Genomic DNA, 21,488 nt, shown 5'->3' with positions numbered 1-21,488 from the left:
GGGTACACGATCGTACTATATATACATCATCTGAACAATGACATTAGTGTTATCATTTTTTTTAATTGGGGGTTTCCCGAATTGAAATTAACTGTAATAATGTTCTGTCATAGGCCCATTTTGATTACAATTGACAAGTCTCAACTGGGACTCAATATTGAGGGCGCCATTTCATCATCGCCGGAAGTGGCTTGTGTTGTATTTTTGTTTGGCAGGCTTGATCTTTCGACCTCAGCTTACCTGGAGAAATTTTGCCAAGTTTTTCATTGTAACTAGGCTTGGAAACAGGTCAAATATCTTCCAAAGCTGTCCGAAGCAAACGGCTCATCTTTCTTGTGCCTCATCTATCTATTTTCAAGTCGCTATGGGTGAGTTTTAGCTTCTTAGGTAAAGTTCACGTGGGTCATTTCGTATTCATGTTTTTAATAAGAGAACGCGTCCTTTTATTTTCTTTGACCGTGATTCTTGAGAATATACTTTCACAAATGAGGCTAATTTTATTCTATCCTGTGTTTTATTTACTAAAGTACATGTGTTATATGTACTTCAATATATATAGAAGCTTTCCATGTGGTTTATTTTGTCCTAGGGTTTGAAAAGTATCCAAAAGTTGTCAATCCTTTTAGTTTATTTGTTCTGGGCGTTCAGCTTGGTTTAGCCTTATATATCGCTTGGCCTTTATTTTCTTTGTTCCCCAATGCGTGTGTTGTGTGTGTGATAATGTGTCTATGTAGGTTATTGAATCCGCTCCGCCGCTGTGTTGCGAGGCTTTTTTTAACGGAAGATCGGTATTATTACTAATTTCAGATGTTAAAAGTGACATGTTAACGTTCATTATTTTTTGCCTCTTTGATAAAATATAAAGTGTATCTTCCCTTAGTGACATTAGTCATTTTAGTGAATATAAAAGAAGGATTTTAAGGAATTATGAAGTCACTTGTTGTAATGATGTGTTGTGTTGTCATTTTGACATAAGGTTTTTTGTCCGTTTTTCTTTCGAGACAGACAGCTCATTCAGCATTGTTATCACCATAAATAACTGTATTTTTATGTAGTTTTTTTTTTTTAATTATGGGAATATTTAATAATTATTTATATAGAGTGGTTTAGGCCAGCGAAAATGAGTTCTTTCACTGTTCAGTATTTTTTTTAAATAAAAGTTTTCAAAATTTCAGATGAGATTATTATTTTATTTCATCATCCAATAATGCTGCTATGTTGTAATATTTTATATTTATATAGTGTTCACAAATACAAAATGGTTTATTATGGTGTGTAGTGACATTTTTAAAGATTAAACACCAATTTTGGTCTAATACCACCAAGGCAAGACTTTTTATTCCTTGTTTCACAGGGTTTCACATACTTATTTTTTTAAGATCATCGGAGGAGGGCAGAATAAGAATTAAAATAAAATTTTGTTTTCTTATTTAGCAAATGGTTTTGCCAAAAACATCCAGATGGAGGAGAAAATAAAAATAAAATTTTATTGGGGAATGTAAAATGGGATCGTTAAATGCTTCAAGTTTATATAATTAGGAAAAAATATACATATCTTATCTATGGAGATTTCAAGGCAAATTTTAGAAAAAACTTTTATTTATTTTTTTCTGTAATTTCCATTTTTCGTGGCGGTGGGTGCGCTAATTGGCCAAAAATAAAATTTTGATTTTATTCGAAATCATCAATATTTGCATTTGGCAGGTTCCCTAAAAAAGGTATAAAAAAAGTCTTGCCTAATGAAGAGTGAAATTGTTTTCCCTTTGTTTAAAAATAACTGTCTTCCCTCTAAAATATAAGTGATCCCAAAAATGTGATCACCATCTCCTTTGTTTAAAGATGGCCAACAAATAGTAATAAATTATTATACTGACTTTTTAATCCATATAATTTTTATAACAAGGCCATATCCAGGAGTGTTTAGAGAAGTAGAGTGTGTCTGTTTGATGAACAAAATTGACATTTTGCCAGGGCTTGCTTAGTAGATGAAAGTCTAAAAACTTAGGGATTTGAGAGGCATAGAGATTTTCAGTTTATAGAAAGTACAGTACTGTTGGAAGTTCAATGATGAAAAGTCTAAAAATTTAGGGATTAGAGAGACATGGAGATTTTCAATTTATAGAAAGTACTGGTGGAGGTCCAATGGTGAAAAGTCTAAAAATTTAGGGATTTGAGAGGCATACAGGGGCGGATTGCTATAAAACGGTCTTAACTTCAACCGCTTTGAGTATTGAAACGCAATCAAGCACTCACTGGTAACGTAAGATTGAGGGCGACGTCATGCGTGCTCGACGCATGCAAATGTATCGAAATGAACGTAAATAAACGCCGTAGACCTATTTTTAAAGACTCCGAGAAGTGTGCGGAGTATTCGTCGTTCGATTCTCCGACTTTGATGATCTAGGCCTAGGTCTTGCCATTGCAGTGTTAGATTAATCAGCAGAACGCCATGATGAAAATGATTTAAGACCGTTTTAAGCCTCCTCCGAGTAGGCTTTAAAATTTAAGACAGTTAACTGGTTAGACTGCGGTATAGCAATGGTCTATAATCATAGACCAGTAGTGACGTCACGATTATAGCCGGCTAACCATTAAGACCGTCTAAAGACCGCTTATAGCAAAGCGCCCCAGATTTCCAATTTATAAAAATTACAATTTTAAGGTTAGTAAACTTTGCTAAAAAAAAATCTATAATTATGTAATGCTTTCGAAAAACTACAAAAAAATTCTCCAGAAAACTTGCCCAATAATAAATAATTATGATGTCTTGATGTTTTATGAAAAAATATAGATAACTTGGTGAGGATATTTCATTGACACAGTTATTTTTTAAATGAATAAACAAAATATCATTGAGAATAGTTTTTTTTTCCTTAACTGTGGCTTATTGGATGTTTATTAATTAAAAGATGAGCTGCCTGCGTGAGTCAGGTTAACGTATAAAATAAAGTCTCATACTGTAGCAGTCATTGGCAATCTTAAATTATTTATTGCACATTTTCGTCGTTGCTTGTGTGATAAATAATTTAAAGTTAGGAATAAAGTGCTACTGTACCAATGTATTTATTTTAGAATGTTAATTATGTAATTCTTTTGAATTGGTGAATGAGGGGGTGGTATGATCTAAAAAAAAAAGTTCAATTCCATATCTGAATTGCTTCAAATCATTTTGAAGTGAATAAATATTAACACAATTTTGTCATTATTTTAAAACTTAAACATATTTTGTTGAAACAGAGATGAGAATAGAATACAGTATATTGTACACTAAGTATATTCCCACCCATGTGCTCAGACTACGAAAACTACCAAAAGTTGAGGAGTAAAACTAAACCATTTTCTGGACGTGTCTAGCTGGCTGTGCATATCCATCTGTAAAGGACATCCTAGTCATCTGATAAACCCCATTTTTCAGAATCTGAATGAAACAGGGAAATTGCAGATGGAAGTTGCTTCTTTGTTGTTCAGGAGAATCCTTGGGTGCTTTAGGCAGCACCCTAGGGCCGTTTTTTTGCCTCCCCTCTCACTACTAGAGCAAAATCTTGCATCTGCCCCAAGAACCGGTGATCTGCCTAGTAGTACACTGTACAGTAGTACCATTCAATGATTTGCCTGCCAACTGAGCTAAACTGATCTAAGATGGCTGTTGTTTTTACTGACGGTCAACATAACGATTTTATGATGATGCCCATTGATTTTTTAAAAGTATATTATTAGTATTATAAGTATTACTATTAGTATATTTTTTTAGTACTATTCTCTCCAAGTGCAACGGACAGTCAACATTGTGCATGAACAGATTCTTGGCGAACACTCTTCTACATTATACAGAAACAGGGGATTATAGAGACCGACGTACATGTATTGAGATGAAAATAATGGAACAGACACAGAAAATGCGAATATATTGATATCTTGATACTCTGCCTTTAATGTCTGTTTAGATCTGAATATTGATAATTAAGTAATTGTTTAGCAATTTATTACACTTGCTTTTTTACTAGCAGTTAATGTAAGTTTTATCAGGAAGATAAGCTATCCAACTACTGTATGCATATCATGAGGCAATTAACAATAGTGAACACAATAGAAAGGTTGGGCCTACTGTGTGTTAAATGTAAACAGGTATTTAGCTTAGCTAGGCCTGTAAATTCGCAATTGTTTGCAGTTTCTGGTCCTCTCCAAGCTCTCTCTGACAAGAATCCTGGCTCCCTGCACTCCAACTACTACCAGGGCTCGGTCTTTTTCATTTATGCTCCTAATGCTGTAAAGAAATCATTATTGAGCAATTTGAAGTATGTAAGAAAGATTTAGATTTGTTTATACTGTAATTTATTAATATTATTTTAAATAATAATTTATTCTGATTTATTTGTTGAATTATATTTCATAAATATGTCTGTTTTTCGATGAGTTTGGCTAGACTAACTTACTGATTTTTTAAACAAAAATTGATGTAGAATTTGTGAAAAGAAATATAAAATGAACATTTTGAATGTATGTCTTGTGTGCTATAAAACCGTACTTTGTGATTTTGTTTTTAGTATCATTATCAGAAACCCATATTTTATTGTATCTCTGTATATTGTTGATAGATGAGCTTTGTCTATTAGAATTATGTATGTATGTTATTCAAACAATAAAAAGCAGTTAACTCATATAAAACATATCAGGCATCACCCACTCGTGTTCGCAATACGTTTGAATGACATGCAGAAATTATGTTCATTGAAATCTGTTGTTGTGAAAAGGCTGATTAGTCAGTTTGTACTCTAGAAAGGTCACTACAACCATCACCGAGAGTAAATCACCGTCAACGTATTAGATACAGGTTTCTTGTTAATTCAGGATACAATCAAACGATATTTTAACCTGGTTTAATGAGAATAAAGGAAATAATTAACAGTGTGAGTTTAGTGATATATACAATCTATAATGTACAGCTAAATTTACCGCGCAAGAGATTTTTGAAGTAGATTTTATAGATTTTTTTTGCTGTACAACATTCTGTAGATTATTTAAATATTCTAATCTGACCTAGAATTAACTGAGAAAAATTGCATTAGGCCAATTAATAGGTTTGAAATCATTTTATTGCTGCAAATTCCAACAATATACTGACAGTTACATGTGAATATGGGTACTTTGTGGTTAAACCTGATTGACAGTTGACAGCCATTATTTTGTTATGCTAGTGATGTTTGGTTAAATATGGTTTATGTATTTATTTATTTGGTATTTATATAGTGTCTTTCCTTTAGGTTATAGCGCTTTATTGTCTTTGGTCATTGGGTTCGCATGCTTGTGTTACTGCCATATTGGTGGAGTACAGTAGCAAGCAACCCCACCAGGTACCCATTATACTTCGGGGTGGAGGGACGCCACACAGATGAAGTGCCTTGCTCAAGGATACAAGGAAAATGGACAGCAGAGAAATTGAAACCCCGACCTGAAGGTCGGGAAACCAACCGTACCTGCTGCACCAAGCCGCTGACAATGTAGAAAAATGTGCCAATGTTCTATATATTCTTATCTGCTGTTTTTCTTTTCATCAGACCCTGCCTACTTATGTTTAGACTTAACAACGAAACCAAAGCGTGGGCGAAAGCCAAACGAAGATAAGAAGAAAAGAAGACGACGCAACCGTCCTGGTGCCCACATCAAACGAGCAAAAACAGGCTATTTTTATTTTCTTGATTATTTTAGGAAAAATTATAACAAAGATGCAGACCACATTTCAAAGGTATAGTATTAATATTATTAAGAAAAAAAAATCGGGGACAAACATATTTAATTATTACAGTAGATAGTAATTTGTCAACATACTCATGCCTAGTAGGCTTTTTTTCCTTTTAACCTCTTACTCTTCTTTTTCTCTTCTACATCTTATTTTCTTTTTTCCACTTAATTAACTTCACATCCTACTCTTTTATGTATATTATTATTACCTTCTTTCCCTTTTCATAATCTTGAAATGAAATCTGAGAGTTTAATGTAAAATTATTACAAAATAAACATGTTCTCCTGCCTGGGGACTGAAAATATGATCTGTCTTATGAAGGCCATGTACATTTTATGGTGTTATACTGTAGTCATTGCCAAGAACTACAACTAAAAAATAATACACAATCTAAACCAATGGTGGCGCTATTCTGTGCAAATTATTGGTATAATAATAGGAGCATTATACTGTATGCAGGTTTTATTAATTAGTTTTTCTGTTTTACCGTAGACCTATGAATGTTAATTTATAACTGTTTGGACATTTTCAATTTTAGGCCGAAGAACTGCTAATAGTCTAATAGTGTTACAGTAGTAATTTCATGTTTTGATTGAGAGTGTATTTTACAAACCAAACCTGATTATGATTTATGAATGGCATTTTTGTGCAAATGATTTTAACATGAACGTTCGTAACTGTCATTGAATTGAATTAATGTAAACTTATTATAAGCTGTAATAGGTTACTTGTTTTCAAATGCTTCCGATTTGCTTGAAACATTACCAATCTGACCTTGACTTAGTTGATCTTTCCGTATCATCTACTGTATTTATCTTCTCCTGGGTAGAGAAAACCAATGCAGATAAAGTGACTTGCTCAAAGGACACAAGCGAAATGCATAGAGAGGGATTGAAACCCCAACCTGAGGTTGGGAAACTAAATCTTGGAAGGTGTTTGTCCAATGATTGTGTGCTCAGCCAAATTTCTAGGTGTGCCAGATTCTTGGCAAAAACAACAGAGCTGTTGAGGTTTTAAACCCCCACAAGCTGACTTCGCTTTTGGGTGTATGAATGTCTTATTTAAACTTAACAGTTTTTCCTCAATTTTTTTTTCTTACCCCATTAGGAGAGTTTGGTATTGGGAACTATGCCCTGGGGAACTTGCCTTGTCTGTCCCCCTTCTTGGTGCCACTGCTTTTTATCGAAAACAACCCCATAAAAATGGGGTAATCTAGTGGAGCATACCTTAAATGCTTGAATATGTGCTGCGGCGGTTCAAAAAATTTTTGAAAGCTTCAGTGCGGCACATATATAAAAAATTGGCGTGGCGGCTTTCCATGCTCGTTCCCATGTTACTTATCCCACGTATTCCAGTACTGTAGGCCTATCACAGGTCCTACAGTGTACGTCACCGTTTATAAAGAAATGCTTGTGTATTCATTGTGTTATTTATTACACTCAAGGTAATATATACAGTAGAAACCCTCATTTACGAACCCCGATTTTACGAATTCCCGATTTTACGAACGTGATATAAAGGTGATGACGTCATAAAAATTAAAAGAAAGATTTAAAAAAAAAGAAAAACTTGCTCGAATTGTACCTTTTATTACCATGCATACAACACAACACACTATACTATACAGTACTATGTAATTCTCAAGTGAAGGAGGCCCTCTATGGGCCTCTTCAAAGTCGTTGTTTTTTATGGCTTCACACACGTGCATGCGACAAATTTTACTTCTCTTTCAAACATCGTTTTCAGCTTCAAAATTCAACATAGTGCTTGATTGTTTTATTGAATGATCAATATATATAATAAACAAGTATCTATGGAAGTTGTGTTGGAGTAAAATCCACAATCTAGGTATTTAAGAAGGTAAAAATGTCCCGATAAAAACAAATTTGTGCAGGGCCTAGAGTGGGATCAGAATGCTTAGAAGCTGCCTACTGTAGGCCTAGGCCCCCTCAGACTTAGCTGCGTAACCCTGTAGGCCTAGCCTATGCCAGTGTAAGTAGTACCAGTGCAAATATATATGAATTTGGTTCAACCCCGATTTTACGAATACCCGAATTTACGAACGGCTCTGGGCCCGTGCCGTACGTAAATGAATGGCTCTACTGTACTCTCGATTAAGCGCTGTGGTGCTTAGCGGGAAAAAAAATCAGGTTGGTGCGGCGATTATTCGAGAGTGGAGCTTATTCACGCATGTATGGTATAAAAAAAATGACAAGGTAGAGTTCAGGAAAAGTGGTAACTGTGTATAAGCAAAAAATATTGAACCTCATAAAAAATGAAGATCAGAATGTAAAGAAACATAAGGAACACAAAGAGTAATACTATAATAGGCGAGACTGTTTTTTATACCTTGTTTAGCGAACCCACCGACTGCAAGTATCGATGATTTTGAATAAAAATATAATCTTATTTTCGGCCAATTAGCACACCTGCCACCATGAAAAAATGGAAATTTCAGAAAAAAATAAAAAGTTTATTATGCCTTCCACTGCCTTGAAATCTTCAAAGATAAGATATGTATATTTCTTCCTAATTTATATAAATTTTAAGCATTTAACTATCATCCTCTTTTACGTTTACCAATAAAATTTTATTTTTATTTTCTTGGTCTGGATGATTTTGGCAAAATATTTGCTAATTAACAAAATAACATTTTATTATTTTTATTCCACCCTCCTCCGATAATCTTTAAAAAAATAATTACGGGAAACAATTAATAAAAAAAAGTTTCGCCATAACAAACAATTAAGTAGAGACTATCCTTATACTTCATACACTTTAGAAAGGTTTTCAATTCATTGTGTTGCAACAGCCACTTGAAGATGAATGAAAAAATTCTAACATAATATTTTTACCTTTGATAAAGGAATGGACATTTACTGACAGTGATAAAATTAGGTACTGTGCTTGCATTCGTTCAAGGTTACATCAAGTGTACAGTAAAACAGTGATCCCCTATATGTCTGCATTTTTGTGTATAATTATTATTGATTGAATAATGAACAAGACCACATCAGGAAGAAACACAGGAATCAGGTGGAAATGCCTTGATGATAAATTACAGTAGAAGTGGGGTTTGGTGGTTTAAATTATTGCCTTCCAATCCAGAGGGTCGTGGGTTGAAATCAAAATCAGGATTCCTTTTCATGACTAATAAAATTAAACCGAGATTTACTGTAACTAGCATGAAATTCACTCACTATTGGATGAAAATGAAATAAATATACCAACAGATTTTAAACGAAATAAAAATAGAGAAAATCGATAAAGGAGGTGAACAGGTATATTTACCTACAAGCAGTGATGAAATAAAAAAACCGTGTATCTAGTGCAATCAGTTTGAGTTTACAGTATTATAAATTTGAATAATCACATAGGTAATAATTTGGTCATTAGCATTCCAGGATAAGCAGTGCACCGTCCAATTCGAGACCCCTGTTAATCCAAGACCCCTCTAATTCAAGACCACTTTTCCAAAGAACCATATTACAATCTGTCATCTATAGCACTAAGCTAACCCTCTACTTTTTGGAGACCGGACCCAGAGACCACCCCAAATTTTCAGGTCCCAAAGGTGGTCTCGAATTAGAGGGCGAACTGTATCGTACATCTAGAGATGTGTTGACTGAAAATTATTTTGTACGTACGGTACGATACTGCCATCATAAAATAAAAATCAAGTAATAAAAAGCAATCGAGACCAAAGTTTCATGAAAATATTGATTCTGACATATTTTGGAGGTTATCTCAATATGATCTCACCAATGATGCGTATCTCGTTTCGTTTCGTAGACAGACCTCACATATATTGAGGGGAAGTTGGGAAAGAGAATTCCCTGAGGGACTGTCACCAAGCAAAAATTCCTTCTGTGTTTCCTTCATGGTTCCATTATATGTAAGGGAAAAAAAATGATGACCTAAAATTGATTTGTACTATGACTGATAAACACATTGCTTCAATAATGGACGCCAATAAAAATAAACCATCTGGTCTCTATGTTCTTTGTCTTTTGATAAAGTAAGGTTAACATTTATTTTGTGTTTTTTAAGATAACAGAATTGGTTCCTTCATCATGGTTCCATTTGTAAAAAATTACATGTTTATTTTTATGAATGACCTACAGTAAATTGATTTTTTTATAATACCTGTACTGTACATTGACTGATAAACACATTGCTTCAATAATGGGGCCAAATAAAGATAAAACATCTGTCTCTATTTTTCATTTATACTGTTTTTTAAGATTACAAAATTGATTCCTTTATCATGGTTGCATTATGTTGTTATGTAAAAAATATACATGCATCGATTTTATTAATGACCTAAAATTGATTTATAATAGTACTGTACTATGACTGATAAACATATTGCTTCAATAATAGAGGCCAATAAAAATAAAACATCTGGTCTTTATCTCTGTCCTTTGATTTGATGCGCACATACAGGTATCATTTATTCTATTTTTCCTTAAATAAAAGATTGGTAATCTGCGATATTAGGAAATTGACAGTGAACTGTCATTAGTCAGTGGCAGGTTAAACGTAATGGTTTGTTCATTAGGAAGGCAGCTGCCCCTAGAAAGTGTAAAGTGTACAGGCTCTCCATTCCCACTGGATGGCATCTTCACAGCTATTTATAGGCCTACACATAGACAATGACAATGTTAAGCTTAACGCTTTGTGCGCACAGGATGTTTGTTCTGAAAACCTATATTACTGCACAAAAGGAAATTAAGGATTAGATGCATACCATTGTGAATGTCAAAGGTCGTAAAACATAATGATGTATTTCTCGGTTATCAGAAGCTTACATTGCGAGAAATGCCAATATATTACTTTTCCTATTTGTACACATTAAAGTTTGCTATGTATGGTATAGCCTTGAGCATTTTAATCTCTTTTGTATAGGTTTGTTATTTGGTTTTTATCTGAGTAATATATAGAGTATTAGTAAATAGAGATGTACAGTACTGTACTGTTGATGTCCAATCCGTTAAACATCCCCCTAAATTCTAATCATTATTGTTCTTGTTGCTCTTACCGATACCATAAATAATTGTTTGTATTATGATCTATAATTTGTTTTTTCTAAATTCAGTGTACTTCTTTTTCTACGATATGTCATTAAGACAATGCATTAATCCCGTTCCTTCGTTTGCTGTCATGTTTCTGGTATTCTGTGCTTGATAATTGCTTTTCTGGAATGACCGAACTTAAGACTAATAAAAATAATGATGAAAACCCTTATTTAATATTAAGTGTTTAGACAGAAAGCTAGGGTTAGCATCTTTTATAGTACATTTACAGTGTTGTAAAGAACTAATGATTAGAAACATCTGATGCAGCAGTAATTCATTTTGGTTTCCATCTGATTGGTTTCTTGTGTTTGTTTCTGACCCTGTTCACATTGATGTTGCCCTTGTGTATGACAGTTTCATAAAGCTCTGTCCATACTGTCACATTTTATCTGACTATAAAAAAGTGTGATATGCCCATATTTGGGTGTAATATGACATCATCATGGTCATCAACTGTATGAGCACATCACATGAATTATGTAGTGTGGACAGATCATAGTTTGTCTCTCTTCCTCATGAGTATGGAACCTGTACGAATGTGAATGGCTTGAAATGAATTGGTCCGAGCTGAAGTTACAGTATATCAATAGTTTAAGTGACTGCATCTATCTGTTTCACGCTTTTTTATGTAACTGTAGTGTTCACACATTAATTTTGACATGAGACAAGGAGTAACTCTACTTTGGTCAAATCATGCTGCTGTTCATACTGGATTTAAATTTGCAGTAGATTTTAAGGATAGTTAAACTTTGCGCATACAAGTGGAAAGGGAAAATGATAAAATTTTAGATATTAATAAATAGTAATGATAATAGCACTTGATCATAAAATATAATTCATCTTGAATAATAAGTTTATTATAATTTAGAGTAGCAAAATTTATTTCTCTGCAATTAAGTTTAAAGAAATTTACCCGTAGTTTTAGGTTGTACAGTGTGATTGTGACATACGTCGTTGGGATAATAAACATGATGAGAAATACAAGATGGTGACATATTCGCAGTTCATTGGTTGGCAAGCTATATAATTACAATTTTGCACATTTTTTCTGCTAGTCCTTAATTGTGCCAAATATGTATAAAGCAAATTGATTTCAAATTAAGATTTGACATTCCAATATGGCCTGCTGTTCTCAGGGAGCACTTGCCAATAAGCCTAACATTTCCCAAATTCTATCTCAGCAGGTACAGTATATAATATAAAGGCCTGTTCTTTTTTACATTGCATAGTTTTCTCCTTGCTGTATCATATTTGGCTAGGATCATACTGCATAATTATGGTGTTGTGTAATTTTATGCAAAAGAATTTAAAAACAGGTCCATTATGTTTGTTATGTGCTTTCTTCTTGATTTTTTTAAAAAATACCTTTGGCAAGTTAAAATACAGTAAGTCAGAGTCTACTATATCATAGCAGATCAAGATCATTTTACATAAAGTGAGAAACCAATTTTTACAACAGAATTGTTTATGAGGTTTATTGCCGTTACTGGATAATATATCATTTTTTCCTGTAGGCAAGTGAAATCACAAAGGCATGTGGCGCAGCCTGGCAAGCTATGTCAGTGGATGAGAGGGAACCTTTCCAGAAGTTAGCCCGGAAGGACAGGGAAAGATACGAGGCAGAGGTAAGATAGGGAAATATACTGTGAAGTATTAACCAAAGCATAAATTAATAGAGAATTTATCTATGTAATCATTTTGTGATTAAATTTATTGTCAAGGGTTGCTAAACTTTAACATGATAAATGTTTTCATGGTTGTTCTGAGTGATTGTTTAATTGAAAGTATTCCAGTGGGCATATTTTTCAGTGGGCTTACCAGCTAATACAAATGTAATTATTGTACAGTACTTATCTTCCAAATCCAAAATCTTTGATTCAATCCCACTATACTAAATAAAGTATTTATTGATATTATCATTGTCATTGTCAGCGTCATCATATTCGTAATCATCATTAACATCGTTATCATTATTGACGGAAAATGGTGGACCCTCCCACAGCATTGATTCGTCTGGCCCAAACACCATGGAAAGAAAATTTACCTTTGAGCTCATATATTCAGTTTTGATGTTGACTCTACTATGAATAACCTTTTGTTAAGAAATCATAAAAATCTCCAGAAAAAGAATTTATTTGTATACATAAACCATCAGCTAGAGCATATAGGATAACATATGACGATGTCACAAAAGAGCAGAAGTACAGTATGTAGCTCAAGTTTCGAAAGCGTAATTGTGCACATTTATAATATACATGAAATGACAGAATGAGGTAGATTATTCCATAATTTGATTAAACCCAGAAGACTGATGATGGTCGTACTGTACATGTCATTACATTTAGGATTAACTTACCAATTTGAATTTGTGGGTTTAAACCAATATTCTGAAGCCCTCAATAAACTAGCATACCTTTAGGAGTAAACATAATATTTAGGATTATGACGTCCATTTTAATTCCAAATTTGCTTTTCACTTTTACACTTATTTTACAACCTGGTGTTTGGACTTGAGCGCTTGATCTATAAGATAAAATACCAAAAAATTCAATTATAAATTGATTAGCAATTTCTACAGGTCAAATAAGCTATGAACTTCCAAAGAGACAGATTAAAACCAGGGGTGGATTTGGGAGGGGGAGGGTGGGTAACATCCATTTTTGGAAAGTCAAAAAAAAATAATTGATTGCCTAACACGCCTGGAAGGTTATTTTTGGGTGTCTAGAAAGCAAAAATTTTGTGGGCGAGTACCTCCTAAGTAGTGTAGTCTCACTCAGCCCCACCTTCGGCTCCCCTCCCCCATTCGTACGTATGTGGATCCGCCCCTGAAAACAAATAAGTTTCCACTGATTCACATTTTTTTTACTACAACCCTACTTCTATTTTGTTAAATATTTATTATCATCAATACTTCTATTTGGCAGAATTTATGTAATTGCTAGTAATCTTCTTTTTTTCTTTTTTTTTTTTAATCTGGTAAATTTAAACAATTACTTCCCTCTAGGCTGAGACAATGAATTTTGTCAGTTTGTAGTTTACCTTAATTTTTTGCCACACTTACATTATATACCTTTGAGCATACTTGGGATTTGTCATGGAATTTAGGTATTATCTTTTCCTGGCCTCGGAGAAGTCATGAAAAACTTCAATTAAGCTTCCAGTAATGAAAGTACTTAACAGTTTCAGAGTTTGTAATGAAATTTGGAATTAATTGGAAGATTATTTCACATTTTCAAACATCAGCCATTAGCCACGAAATTTTGAATAACAGTCCTTGAAAGCCACGGGACATCTAGATTTATGCAAGTGTCATTTCAGGGTGCAAGAACCCCAAATACTTATAGAACCGTTGATTTGATTGGATGCTATACACTGATGAGTCATCGTATGAAGTTGGTTACTGACCCTTCTATATGTATTCCACCTAATAATTGTCAGTTATAATACAATAGCTGATGCTTTCCTTAACAGATTCCACCTGATGCTTCACTTTATTTTACCATTCCACCTGCTCTCAATAATTTCATCCAATTACTTTTACATGTTTTTTTCCCTACATTTTTATCCTTTATAAAAGTACATGTTATTTAAAGCGACATCCAATTCCATTGGTTACGATGTGTTTTAAAATTTTTTCCCCATTTATTTCACAAAAACAAGTAATTTTATTATATTTTATTTCTTTTACATCCAACAGCAAGTATACTTGCCAATTTAAATAAAGTTGCAATGCAAGCTTTGTAACAAAATATCTCTAGTGAAGTGGGGTTGTTTGTATTATGATTTGAGCCTAGGTGAGCGTGCCCTTCGAACCAGCGCCGAAATTGTGGCTGCAGGTTGCAGTGCCCCTGTTTTAACTGATCGGCCATTCGACAGGGGTCTCAACATCCATATAGAGCTACTGTATAGCTCCACTATATTTACTGTATCAATAGGTTTAGTGATCTTAAGAGCAAGTTACATCCTTGGAATTTTCCTTCTTTATCCCACTTATCCACATTTTTTGGGAGACAGTTTGGTTATATTCATAAGTCTGCAGGTGTGTGATTAAAAATGACTTCTATTCTTTACTGTAGGCTCAAATCAATCGTAACAATTTGTATAGTGTCAGAATCCATTGCAAACAGTTGTTTGATTGCTCTGTGACATCAGCTCAGTATGCTTAGTATTGTATAATTAATATTACATTATTAATATTATATTATAATACAGTAATAATAATTACTGTACAACAGTAGAAATAGAATGGATGATGGCAAATAAAACCTTCAAAATAATGAGTCTGAAACACATCGTACCGTTAGCACTACCCATCACATTCTGTTTAGTCGAGACTTTCTTTATTTTTTGTATTTTTTTAAAAGATCATCGGAGGAGGGCGGAATAAATATAAAAATTAAATTTTGTTTTCTTATTTAGTAAATAGTTTTGCAAAAGCATTGAGATGGAGGAGAAAATAAAAATAAAATTTTATTGAATGTAAAATAGGATGGTTAAATGCTTCAATTTATATAATTAGGAAGAAATATACATATCTTATCTTATCTTTGAAGATTTCAAGGCATCGGAGGTTGTAATAAAAATAAAGAAAAACTTTTATTTTTTTCTGAAATTTCCACTTCTTTTGTGTTGGTGGGTGTGCTAATTGGCCAAAACTAAAATTTTATTTCTTTTCAAAATCATCAATATTTTCAGACGGCGAGTTCACTAAACAAGCTTGTTTTATCTTTCTTCATTGTACCTATGTAGTGTGAATAAATGTTGATTTTTGTGCAAGTAATGGGCTTAAGTTTACATGTCCTCCATTATTTATGAGTGAATTAATCTTCCATTCCTTATAGTAGTAGATTGCCTTGATGGATTATATAATTTTATATCGGAGCTTAAAATCCAGTCAGTCTTGTTTGGCATTTCCAATAGTGCCTGTCAGTTCAAAAAGTTAAACTGATTGTCTATTACACTGATAATGCATGCTATATGTCAGATTCACTACTCATCACGGAGAAATACTGCTCTTTAATCTTGCAAATCAAAATTGCCCAAAACAGATTGATTTTTCCATTGAAGGAAATTGATATGGTAAAACCTGACAGAATACCACATAGGCAAAAATACAACGTACAAAATGGATAATACGTTAAAAATTCGCTTTGAATCCAATTACTTTTAAGAAGACATGACTAGGTAGAAGACCTCGGAATAATCATGATTTATTATTATCATCTGTCTAGCGGGGTTTTCTTCATTTCTCTATGATATTTTAGTAAAAAGAATTGGAATTAAGTGATGTTTGACATTATTAAAGGAAACAAGGGCAGTGTAATGATGAATCAATCTGAACATTAGCTTACATCACCATCCTGCTCTGCTACTATCAATTACAAAAACAAAAAAAACACATTGGAATTTTACTGGGCTGAGCGCATTGAGATTGGGAAATTACTGGAAACTATTATATTAGGCATTTTGTAGTTTGGGATTATTTAGACTCTATGGTTTGAACAGTAGCGTATCTGGGGGTGGGGGATGTCGCACATCCCCATAACATACTTTTCCCCCAACAAAATTCATAGTCAAGTATATAAAAATCACCTCAATTCACTTTGTTTTGCAAGCTAGCACCCCACCTAATCATTCCCCACTGCACCTTTGCATCCCCATCAGCCCCCTCCCCACCATTTAATTATATTTTACACTGATTAAAATATATTTGTCTTTTCATAGTGATTTTGTTATTCTTTTTGTAAGGATTACGTTGCTAATCTGCAGTTGTTTTTGTATCTTTCCCAGATGTCGGTGTACAAGAAAGAACGTGATCCAGACAAGCCAAAGAAGCCACCAACAGCTTACTTCTACTTCCTCGAGGATTTCCGTAAGGAAATGAAGGGAAAGACGGTGAAGGGTAAGAGGGTGACAGAACTTTGTGGTGAACAGTGGAACCAGCTGACTGATGAACAGAAACGACCCTACATGGAAAGGGTGGCGGTACAGTACAAGAAATACCAGGAGGCAATGGAAGTATATAGGCAAAAGGTACTATGAGTACAAGAACAGTTTAATTACTTGTTAATTACTTGTTTGCTTAATTTGTCCAGCTATATGCTTCTGTTTAAAATCCTGTAAAACAGGATGTTTGTATTTTGCTGTTTTTTTACGCGAGGGCCCGATGATTGTCAGCTAACCGCTGTTTTGGGTTACCCTCGGTAAGTAAAGTTTAATAAAAAAAAATATTAAAAATTATGTATTTTTCTTCGCAGCTAAAATCTCCACTCCCTATCCTCATAGTAAGACTTAATCCAGGTGCACGCTGCTTTGACCGAGAATGCAGCTCTCTGAATTCCTAATAATTTGACGCCGTAGTATGAGTAGATTAAAACGATTCTTTGGACGCACATCATTGTGATATTTTTTTTCATAAAATGTATTTGTACAGAGTGTACTTATAGATCATTACTTGCCTCATAAAATTTGCAAATGTACTAACAGAACAATCTTTGTACTTCTGTAGAAAGCGATGGAGGCTAGTGCAGGAGCAGCAAATCCTCCGATGCAAGTGCCACAGGCCAATGTCCAGATGATGGGAAACGAGGGGGCAAATCATTCTACCATTGGTACGGAGGATGAGGAGTTTGACGATGAAGACGAGGACGATCTGGAAGAAGATGAGGAAGATGGAGACGAATAGATCAAGCAACCATATATTGTTTAGTCTGTATACATAGTACTTAGTTCTCCACATATGGTTTTGAATACCATATTTGGATGTGTGCTTAACCATATATGGGTTGAAACCATATATGGAGTTGATTTTCTACTTGAGTGGGATGCTCAATTTTGAAAGTTGAGAGTTTCAATATGTATGGGTAGTGTGTGAGAGAGACTTACTCTTCTGTACAGTTTATAGAAACAAACAAAAAATAGGAGTTCATTAAGGTGAGTAAAAATGTACAATATCGGTACAAATCTTGGTATTTTCAGGAATTGATATGGCTGTGATGATTAGAATATTTCCAGGGTCTCTCCTTTGAATATGAAAAGAAAAAACAGAGTTTTAACTCAGAAAAAGTTTTCCAAAATTGATATATATTTAAACATTTTACTGACAAAGGTAGTGTAAGGATCTTAATTTTTTTTTTCTTTTGGAATTGGTCAAGAGGGAAGGGAGGGTGGAAAGATTTTCCATATTGTTTGTCAGCATATAAGGTTGCAATTTCAATGTCCGATAGAGATGTGTGGAGATGTTTCTTGCAATGCTAGACCAAGAATTATAGTGATGGAGTGACGTTTATTACATACACAAAATTTAACGTTAGAACCATCTCTTTTATATGGGAGACAGACATCAGAGCCAAAGTTATGAATGTACTTAATTTGGTATAAAGATGTATTGAACTTATACCAGTGGTACTACAACGGGTATCAATAAGATTGGGTTTTTTTTATGTTTTTTGAATAGACCATGGGTTGATAATCAATTGAAGAATCTTTATAGTAAAATCAGTGAAAACTGAATACTTAAATAACTTAATTTTATAATTAGGGGGCTTTTTAAGGTTTCACATTAGGTGGTATACCTTTTTTTTTTTAAGGACAATATTTCTAGTTTTTTTTAAAGTTTTTACAATTCACCGCATTTTTTGTGTTGAAAAGGATTCTGGGAAGGGGAAGCGGTATACTGTACTTACAACCTGAAGCCAAGTACTGTAGTTTAAGCGATGAAAATTAAATCATAGATATTAATAATATGGACAGGTATTATTCGGACCTCCCATTTCGCCAGCTACAAATTTTAAACTCGCAATGAGTTGTTTTTCCAAGCACACATACATTCATAGTTTTTCTCAGGGTTCTTAATAATTTTATCAAAAACACAATCGATTTTAGTGACATGATTCAATTTTCGACAATCAACTTTTCTTGTGTATTGAAACACCAAAATTTGTCCTCCAATGTTGTATAGGTAAGTTTTCTAAATTCATGTGTAAGTATTCTATTCACTGCTTTCAGGTCAGCTAACCTATCTTTGTCTGCGGTCTCATTGACAATGCAAATTGTCTCAAGTCACAACATAAGCCTTGAGAAATCTAGTTAAAGAAGCCCAAAATATCTGAATAAATTTAAATTGAAGACTCTTTCATAGAGTGAAGCCAAATACGTATTTACAACAATATTTTTAAATGTAAATAAATTATGATGAAAAGTATTAGCTTACTTAACGATACTTTGTTCGCTTTAGAGTCTTAAACTTTCGGATCTGATTTAATAACATATGGTAATATAATTGTTGCTTCTCTAACAATATTGCCAATTGCACACTATTTTCCACATCCCAAATTTCTGCTGTTTCCTTATGTGCTGTTTGTATCAAGCAGAGTTCTTCTCTAATTGACACTGCGACTTCCCATAAAGTTCTAGACATGTCCATTCACATGACTGTAGCATCCACTGAAATTTAAACAATATTTGTAATATCAAATCAAAATACACATTTGAATTGAACTGATTACCAGTTTTATATGGTTAGGCAGTGACATATTGTATTTCCTGTCTTTTTTTCCAAATGCTGTCTTGTCTGTTATTTTCTATTTAGCACAAATATGTTCTGGCATATACACATTAAAAGTTTCTTGCCAGCGTATCATGAAAATATCTGGTGATTAAAACCAGAAAATATTTAGCTGTCCATGCGTTACCATCTCAGCTATAAAACTAATATGTTGTGTATACATCATTGTCAAATTTAACCTTTTACACAATATGTATTTTCATTGAGTAAATCTTCATTATTTGTTATGAAGTAAACAAGATTGATTTAAAGACTGCATCATTAGGGTAAATTCTCATTATTGAAGATCGTAATTAAGAGAAATTACAATGACATCAACTCTATTTCAACTGTGGTTCAATACTTTCAAATTCTATGTTTCTTTGTGGAACAATCAAATCTTGCAAGTCTAAGCAACTCAGTTTATCTATGCTTTAGTTTTTGAAATGACAACTAAGTGACAAATAGTAAAGATGATCAAATATTGTTATACTGCCCTCTAATGCCAGAAACTAATGACTTGTAAAAGATACAAACAGATAAAAAATTGTTAAATTATGCTGTTTTAAGAGTTATTGTAATTCACTATATCATATTTTTGATTCTTTTATGGAATTTTTAACATAAAAACTAGTAATTAATATATCACTGAAATATTACAGGTCCAAGGCATTGAGATCAAATCCTATAGTGTCCATGCAAAGTCACTTTTTCCCTTCTTCCCTTCGATAATAAATGGTGATCAGCTACTATTGTTTAACAACCTCAAATAGTTCCTCTAATCTAACTCACGCAGACTTGTTCTTGGTTTCTGTTACACTCAAAGATGCCCACATATTATTGCCATTAGCTGCTTCTTTTATTGTCTTCTCCTGACGGATTTCCCCATGATACAGTAAACAACGACTTTATTTGGCCATGTGACCATTTTTAAATATAAATTCAAAAACTTTGACGTAAGATAACTGTAATTATGTAATTATATTCTGTAGTATTTGACAAAACCTGCCTTCCTAGCTGATTTTAGCGACAATCATTTGTAAATCTGTTGTGCGTTTGTATTTGTAATGAGTAATAATTATTTCTTTTTTTATTGAAAGAAATCAGATTGAGCTTTTGTAAAAGTTTGTAACGCCATAATATAGTCTAGACCGACATACTTGTTTGTGCTTCCTTTCAGTGTACTTGTGGTAAGCAGAATTTTTAGTATATCATTAGAAACATAATGTTTTCCTTGTTTACTGGTAACGCAATTGTGCCTAACATATCTATTGGACATTAAGTGGTGCTGTTGATTTTCCTTGAATTTCAAAAATAGCTCCCAAAAATATTTAGATGTAATATTTAGTAGTTTAATTGTTTTGTAAGTATTGCAGATGTGTCACAAAATGGTACAGTAGTACAAAGGAGGCAGAAAATAAAGATTTTATTTATTTATTTGTTCTGTTATTAATTTTATTGTTAATTTCCTCATTGATTTAATTACTCAGGGAGAATCAATATTTAATTGGAATCATTTTTGTCACTTAAGACACTGATTAATAAATTTTTGGATATGAAGCATTACCAAATATATTATTAGGAGGATAATTTTAATTTTACAAACCTCCAATGAAAAATTAATGAAATTGTTTCCCCGACTAGAATTTTATGAGTTGTCAAAGGTATTTAACTGTATTTAGTCAACTTACATTATCAATGAATTAAATTTTAAGTCATAAATGTTCCCAAAGCATTTTATCATCATAAGGGTTTTACCACAGTGCATTATTCATGAAAAGTAAGTGTTTTGACTTTACTTATATAATGAATTGTGGTGTACTATAGATGATGTGTAATGAGAGAAATATAAAAAAAACACCTCAGAATTAAAGAATAATGTATTACGTGCAGATACTGCACTTCATACTACTTAAGTGCAATTTGTCTTGCTTTACTTGCATGCTTTGGGAACATTTCTAGGAGATGATTACAATATTGTTGATGTTATGAAAATTGTTGATGTTTTGATTTGAAAATGTCAACATTTTAGTGCATACTTGCAGGTTAATGCTTTAATTTCAATATCACTGTGGGTCTGTTCTCAATATACATAATACCTACATGCTTTTATATATATATATAT

The 21,488-nt window shown here is 33.1% G+C and overlaps 1 protein-coding gene across 1 annotated transcript; it reads left to right on the top strand.

Annotated features, from left to right (window-relative positions):
- The first annotated feature begins 184 nt into the window (after positions 1-184).
- Positions 185-21,212, top strand: LOC117108556 (high mobility group protein B1-like). Its single transcript, XM_033250602.1, has 5 exons — positions 185-368; positions 5,556-5,743; positions 12,333-12,443; positions 16,609-16,851; positions 17,327-21,212. Exons 1-5 carry the CDS (start codon positions 365-367, stop codon positions 17,501-17,503), a joined length of 723 nt encoding a protein of 240 aa, XP_033106493.1. The 5' UTR covers positions 185-364; the 3' UTR covers positions 17,504-21,212.
- The last annotated feature ends 276 nt before the right edge of the window (positions 21,213-21,488 follow it).

This window comes from Anneissia japonica, unplaced genomic scaffold, assembly GCF_011630105.1.
Source record: "Anneissia japonica isolate Jap-2015-1 unplaced genomic scaffold, ASM1163010v1 scaffold287727_len1644234_cov201, whole genome shotgun sequence".
In the NCBI taxonomy this organism is placed as follows: Eukaryota; Metazoa; Echinodermata; class Crinoidea; order Comatulida; family Comatulidae; genus Anneissia; species Anneissia japonica.
The sequence above is the reverse complement of the archived record's forward strand: the minus strand, read 5'-3'. Positions and strand labels throughout refer to the sequence as shown.